General features: G+C 45.2%; 1 protein-coding gene across 1 annotated transcript; it reads right to left on the bottom strand.

Annotated features, from left to right (window-relative positions):
- Positions 1-1,254: 1,254 nt before the first annotated feature.
- Positions 1,255-5,484, bottom strand: LOC103714109 (protein SMAX1-LIKE 4-like). The gene is made up of 3 exons (XM_008801252.4): positions 3,913-5,484; positions 2,995-3,208; positions 1,255-2,903 (listed from the first exon to the last, which is right to left on the bottom strand). The coding sequence occupies exons 1-3, from the start codon at positions 5,184-5,186 to the stop codon at positions 1,383-1,385; spliced, it is 3,009 nt and encodes a 1,002-aa protein (XP_008799474.2). The 5' UTR covers positions 5,187-5,484; the 3' UTR covers positions 1,255-1,382.
- Positions 5,485-6,576: the final 1,092 nt, after the last annotated feature.

Genomic DNA, 6,576 nt, shown 5'->3' with positions numbered 1-6,576 from the left:
TTCCACGTCCCTCAATATTTCAAAAGCCTATATGCTTCTTTTCTTTGGATGATCGTATTGGTTTTGCAAACCATAATTGTTCTCATAATAGATGGTCTATTTATTTATTTATTCGTTTGGTGCAAGATGGTCATCATAAACAATAGATACTACTGTGTGGTGATGGTTGTCTCAAATATGCTCAATAACCTTCTTAACACCATCTTAAGCTTGAAGGAGTTTTCTTCCAATTCTTCCTCCTATGAATAAGAAGAGAAGCCTTTTTTTTTTTAAATAGCCTTTGTGCCATTCTTCGCCCAGTAATGCTCGAGTTGAAAAGATTGCTTTAGTCTAGTGTTGTAGAATACTCCCTTATATCTTCTTACGAGGATGCGGTATAAAGAGTTGGAGGCACTCATCATTCTAATGCTCCTATTTTTTAAGTTCGAGTGAATAGCTCGACTTCTGTCTTCTATTATTTGCTTTCTTGTTGTCCCGTTAGGCTAGGTATCTTTTTCCTTCGAGAGATGTGAGGATCTGTAAGATCCATTGAAACTCACAAAAATAACCTTTAGAAAACCAGTCCCCTCGCTGCTGAAATACTGTATTTAGAACAGAAGCTCGTTTACTCTACCATTTATACAACTTGTTGATTTTATTTAATATTGGTTGGTTCGATCCATTATCGTTTACAAAAGGGCTGCTGCTTGGGTTGAAAGAAAAGAGCAAGGTAGTTAAGAGCTAACGAAGCAGGAGATGAACTGGAAAAGGACTTCAAAATCACAAACATTCGAACCAATCCAAGCCATTCACCATATAAAATAGATACCTGTATTATAAAAAAAAAGAAGAAATCTATTTGAACCCCAAAAGAAGTACCTCTAACTTCTCATCCTCTAAGTTGAGCTACCTCTTGAAGCCTTAATCATCACACCCATCTCATGGCACTAAACCAGTCAAATAGTAATCAAATGCAACCCACCCAAAGGATCAACAAAGTATGAAGCTCTGTCTAGGAAACATAAGATCCAAATCCATCTGTCACAAAGGTTGAGGTCCGAACTTTAATGGTCATTCCGGCCTTTGCCCCAGGACCATGTCTTTGGCTGCGCTCAAAGACTTTTCCAGCGTGCATGCAAAGCACACCCAAACAGAAGGCATCAAAAGAAGGCTAGGAATTTGTCCCCTGTCATGCCTACTTTCTCACTGACATAAAAAAAAAGGCACTAATAATAATAATAATACTACTACTAATAATAACATTATTAATAATATTAATAATATTAATATTAATGATAAGAGACTAGTCATTTAAAGTGGAAAAAAATGCTAAAGAAAAGTTACAAGATGTCATTTTGGTCATTTCGCTATTTTTACATGGAAGGGGGAGGGACGGATGGGGTTCAGCCAACATGAATTCGGTTGGGGAGGGCCGAACCCTGGAACCCAAACTCCCGCGCGTTTCCCTCTTTGCCCTCCGCACCTAGCCTCACCTTCCCGCCCTTTCTGACCGTTGCCAAGCTCATTTGAAAGACCTCTCCCAGCCACTCGTCGAACAAGCTCTCCAGGAACGAACCAGAGGCCGCCACCAGCTCCTCCACCGCCGTCCGGTCCACGCACAGCCGCCCCATCCCTTCTCCACCTCTCATCACCTCCTCGAACGCCCGGTGGAGCTTCGACAGGAGGTTCTCCGACATCCGGCAGGACCGGTCGGGGCTGGCATCCATGGTGAAGCAAGCTGCGCTCGATTCAAGAAGCTCATACGGGATATTGGGATCGCCACTGTCTGTCTCGTGGGTCAGATCACTGGGGACAGCATCCTCTTCGTCGTCTCTGCGGCCGTCCTCCTCCTCCTCCTCCTCCTCCTCCGCAGCACAGAGGTTCAGGTCAAGACTGCTCTCCTCCGTCCTCAATTTCTTCGATCTGTATGGTAATTCCCTCTCGGACCTTCTTTTGAGATCATGGGGAGCCGCAATCTCAGTCTCTTCAACCCACAGCTTCATCTTCACGACACCATCAGGATTCTCATTGGCGTTGTCGAACTTGGTAGAGCTGGATGTAGTCAGAATGAAGACTCCATGAGCCATGCCAACGTCTCTACCGATTGCGTCCTTGAAAAATCCATTTTTGAGGCCTTCAGCAATCCAATTTATGAAGCTGGCGTGTGCTCGATCAATGTCCTCGATAAGAACAGCGCATCTTTGGTCCGTTTTGCAGGCTTCTGCAAGGATCTCAGCACAGGAGCTGGCTCCTCCAACCAGTTTACTCGTGTTAATGTGGATGAGCCTGTCTGCGGATCCACAAAATATCTCAGCAATTACCCTTGCTACTCTTCTCTTCCCAATGTGATCGGTGCCTCGTATCAGCAGCCAAGTCCCCCTCTTCTCACTTGATCTGCAATCATGCAGTGCTTCAACTATTGAAGGAATGGTTCCAGCTTGCCAAGGGATGTTCTCTTCCAATCTCCGGCTTAACTCTTGCGGGTCTGCCATGGCTCCTCTTCTTTGGTCTTTCGATGTTGCTGAATCCGAGAACAGAGGGCTGCCCAAAGCCAGAGCAGTCCTTACCTCCTGGTTTGCTGGCTTCTTGACAAAAGGTAAACTCACTTCAGAAGGCCAATGCTTTGGAACGACTCTCTCCTGCCAGTTCCCAGTTCCAGTTTTAATCTGGGATGCAAAGCTGGTGCTTCCTCCATTAAGTTTCGGCACAGTCTCGGTGAAGGACATCGGATGTGGCTCGACGAAAAGTTTTTGGTTGTGAGGTAAGCTGCTAGACCACCATGGATGTGATGAAGCTTGGGTGCAGCTCTTTCCAACTGAGCCTTGAGGTAGCAAGGGAGGATGCGGATGAGCCTGTCTATATTTGCCATGATGAAGGCTTAGGCATTGTCTGTTCCATTTCCTCCTCAGCTCAGGCAATGCATCCTGAAATCAATATGATGCAGATGCTACTACACTCAGAAGGTCTGAAGCAACAACATTGTAGTTAGAGGCGAATAATTTTTGAACTTCTTACCTTGTGATGGTTGGCCGGTCTATGTGGCTGCAGCCAAATTGGCAAGTGGCTCGAGCCATTTTCTGACTTGAGAACTGATGCTTCCTTCTCAAAATTGGAAGCGCATTCAGCACAGCATATGAGCTTTTCTTCTTCCTCCTTACATTTAAAAGCTTTCAACTCTAGCATTTGGAAAGGATACTGACCGAGTTTTGTCATCCTTGAATCTAGGCCACTGTAGAGCATGAGAGGAAGAAAAAGGGTACTCAAGTAAGCAAATTAGTCGAGCCTCATGTACTACCTTTCTACTCTCAGATCTACTATTTTCTTCTTTAATATTATTACTGAATGGTTATTCCACAGCATTGCTTTTCTTTGTTTCATTACCTGAATGTAATTTGTTAGGCTCTTTTGAGCCTAACTTTTTCCCAGGAAAACAACAACAACAAAAAAAAATTGCACTATTGGTGAAGAATTTGTTCTCTGGGGGTTTGTTTCACAATCAAGGGACCAGGGTGACTGACCCAAACTGGGGAAAAAGTAAAAAAAACCATGCATGATGCTAGCTAACAACGATTTAATATGTCTCATCTTCGCTCTCACAAGAAGGCCAGGATTGAGAATATCATCAGATTTGAAAAACTATTCTATAGAACTCAGATATATGTCTTTAGGTTTGTAAGAACAGAAGAACTTTGGAACAATGGCTGGTAGTATGTACAGCCAGAGAAAGGAAAAAGAAAAATGACTGTGCCCACGAGCCCTTTCTGAGGTGGTCGTAGTGTAAAACCATGAAAACTAGGTAAGCCAAGAACAAGTAAAAGGAACCAAACAACACCATGCACTGCATCATCTCCCTTCCATAGGAACAACAAAATTGGCACTCGGAAGACAGCACCTAATGATGAAAGACATGAAACTCTGGGTTGGTGGACTAACCTTGGAGCTTGGAGACTCAGTGCAAGCCCACCCGAGGGAACGACCACAGCCTGAAGGGCCCACTGGGTCTCGAGTGATGGCTGCCTCATCTGGCACCTCATGTAAGTCTGGTAGCTGGCAGTGGCCAATAACCACACTTTGTTGTTGTTGTTGGTCACACCCCCACCACCATTGCCGTTGCTGCTCCTAAGCTCAGATAGCAACCTCCCCATCTCTCCAATCATGTGATCCACTGGCCTGAAGCCCTGCCCTTCTTTGGTCTCCTCATCCACAGCCCATCTCAAGTCCCCTACATAGATGATCACACCCTCACCAGCTCTGTCTGATGCTAAGGAGCAAATCTTTCTCCTAAGGTCAGCCACCTTCATGTCCACATCTCCCCTGCTCATGAGCCTGAGGTGAACATAAGATAGCTGGAGTCTGATGAAGCGAGCAGACTGGAGCTCATCAGGGACCTCCCCTCTCTCCACCCTGCCCATAAGCTCGGCTACAAGCCCCTCTGTCATGGAAACAGAGTCCCCCACCACCACAGTGTTGTTCCTCCTCCCCTGTTTCCTGACCATCACCTCCAAGACCACCCGCAGATCCTCTTTCTGGGAGGATGGGGCTGCTGGGTTTAGCTCAGAAGGTGGCTTTAAGAACTGGGACTGCCAGAAATTTCCCTGGCTTAAGATCTCCTTATGGGACTCGAAGAAAAAGGGAGGAGAGGATTGGACTAGAACAGATGTTTCTTCTTCTAAGTTGTTCTTGACACAGGTGCTGGAGAAACCAGCCTCTCTCATCACCCTGCTAACACTTGGGTCATCTAAAATAGAGATGATGAGCTGCTCTAACTCTACTTTGATGGCCAAAAGAGGTTGCTGCTGCTGCTGGGGCTGCTGCTGCTGGAGCTCAATGCAGCCCCTTCTCTGGTGAGCCTGGGCCCTCTTGAGGGCAGCAATGAGGGCATTAGACAGAGAAGGCTGGGAGTGGATCAAGGAGCCAGAGGAGGAGGGGGGAGGGGTTGTGGGGAGCCTGTTGAGTGCCACATTGAAGCAGAGCTCAAGAGCCCTGCACTGAAGTGGGTGGGAGGCAGGGTGGTGGGGATGGGATTTGAGGCAAGCTCTTCTTAGAAGGTTAGAAGAGGAGGAAGAGGAACTCAGGAGGGTGGCGGCAACATGGAGAGGGGTCACCTGGGCATGGCCTCTTCTCTTGGCCAAGGTGAGGGAGAGCTTGAGGACCGAGGCAGCCTCTGCTGTGAGGGCCTGCTGCACTGTGCAAGCTCCTGTGCGCATTACTTAGCCCCCAACACCAACCCCCGCCACCCCAAAGTTGTTGCTCTGTTGAGCTCCTATGGCACTTCTCGCAGAGCTTTCCTCTACTTCTTTGCTAGTTTCTAGCTTCTTTTTCCTCCAACCTCAGAAACACCACTCTCTTCTACTTGGTTTAGGGAAGAACAGTGATTACTACCCTTTGAGGGGATGGAAATGGAAGAGAGTTGGAAGGGAAGGGGTGGGAGAAGTCAGAAGTGGAGGCTTGATGCAGCTAGACTAGCTTCCTTCTTCTTATATCTATTGTTTTTTCTCTCTCCATCTCTGTGTATGTCTCTCTTTCTTTTTTTTCTCCTGCTGTGGATGTTGCTGTTGCTTTCTATTTCCACAGCAGGAGTTGCTCACTTTCTCTTTTTTCTTTGTTAATATTTAATTTCAGTCCCCCCTTTTTTTGGTACAGGTCATTTTTCATTCCCTTGTTGTTTGGTGTCGATATATCGCGATAATTTGAACCCATTGGCTCGAAATTAGTGGCAGGCAATGGAGAGAATGTTTGCTCTGCTACTTTACCACTCCACAGCATAAGCATCCATTCTCTGGATTATTGTGCACCTTTGAGCATTAAAGAAGAGAAGGCCAAAATAGTCAGTAACAAATGAAGAACCCACTCATTGGATGGTTGGGAGCAATGATAGTATCATAGAAGTGACCATTTCCAGTATAGTTCGTTCTTAGAGGAGATCAGTTCGGCAAGATAGTGCCCACTATATATTAAATATTAAGTCATTTTTTGTCTCTCTTTATATATTTTTTTAATATACACGGTCCTTTCGATTTAAAATCTTTGCTTATTCTGAGTTTTAGAAATGTTATCGTGATTTGTGGGCACATTTTCTATCAATTCTAAATGGTGGAAATTATTTTTAAGGAAATTATTGGGACAGGTGACATAAAACATGAAGCATTGTGGGCTAGGATGCCATTGGATAGGATTTCACAATGCTTGCCGAGTCCTCTTCAACACACACACTGTTGTAAGAGGCATCATGCATGGGCTGCTCAATCCCCTTGCAAGCAGCCGAGATGTAGAAAAGCTGTTGAAAGAGATCTTCTCGTCTTACAAGAAGATCATGCAAATATGATACTATTATACTTAGTTATTAGAAATATAAATGTGGTGAGCTTGTTTTTTTTTTTTTATCGTAGGCGTGCTTTCAGAAAGGTGGCAAAAATGGGACCCACAGTTCAAATGAGTTCAGAGGCCTTCCCTCCTTTACCATGCCAATCTTTGAATGGCCAGACAAAGCCATCAGAAATTCCAAAAGAAAACAAAAGGGAAAGCAGGAAAGAGGTGAAAAAAAAAAAGAAAGGGTGGAAGGGTAGATAAAGCAGCAGGGCATTTTCCTTTAGCTTT

This window comes from Phoenix dactylifera, chromosome 9 (assembly GCF_009389715.1).
Source record: "Phoenix dactylifera cultivar Barhee BC4 chromosome 9, palm_55x_up_171113_PBpolish2nd_filt_p, whole genome shotgun sequence".
In the NCBI taxonomy this organism is placed as follows: Eukaryota; Viridiplantae; Streptophyta; class Magnoliopsida; order Arecales; family Arecaceae; genus Phoenix; species Phoenix dactylifera.
This window is presented reverse-complemented; position numbering and strand designations above follow the sequence as displayed.

What these genes read in the sequence shown, in the direction of transcription:
- LOC103714109 (XM_008801252.4), bottom strand. Translation starts at nt 5,186, where the DNA reads ATGCGCACAGGAGCTTGCACAGTGCAGCAGGCCCTCACAGCAGAGGCT. An exon ending in CTGAGTCTCCAAGCTCCAAG is followed by an intron (nt 3,209 to 3,912) that starts GTTAGTCCACCA and finishes CATGCTCTACAG; the next exon opens with TGGCCTAGATTCAAGGATGA. An exon ending in GACCGGCCAACCATCACAAG is followed by an intron (nt 2,904 to 2,994) that starts GTAAGAAGTTCA and finishes TATTGATTTCAG; the next exon opens with GATGCATTGCCTGAGCTGAG.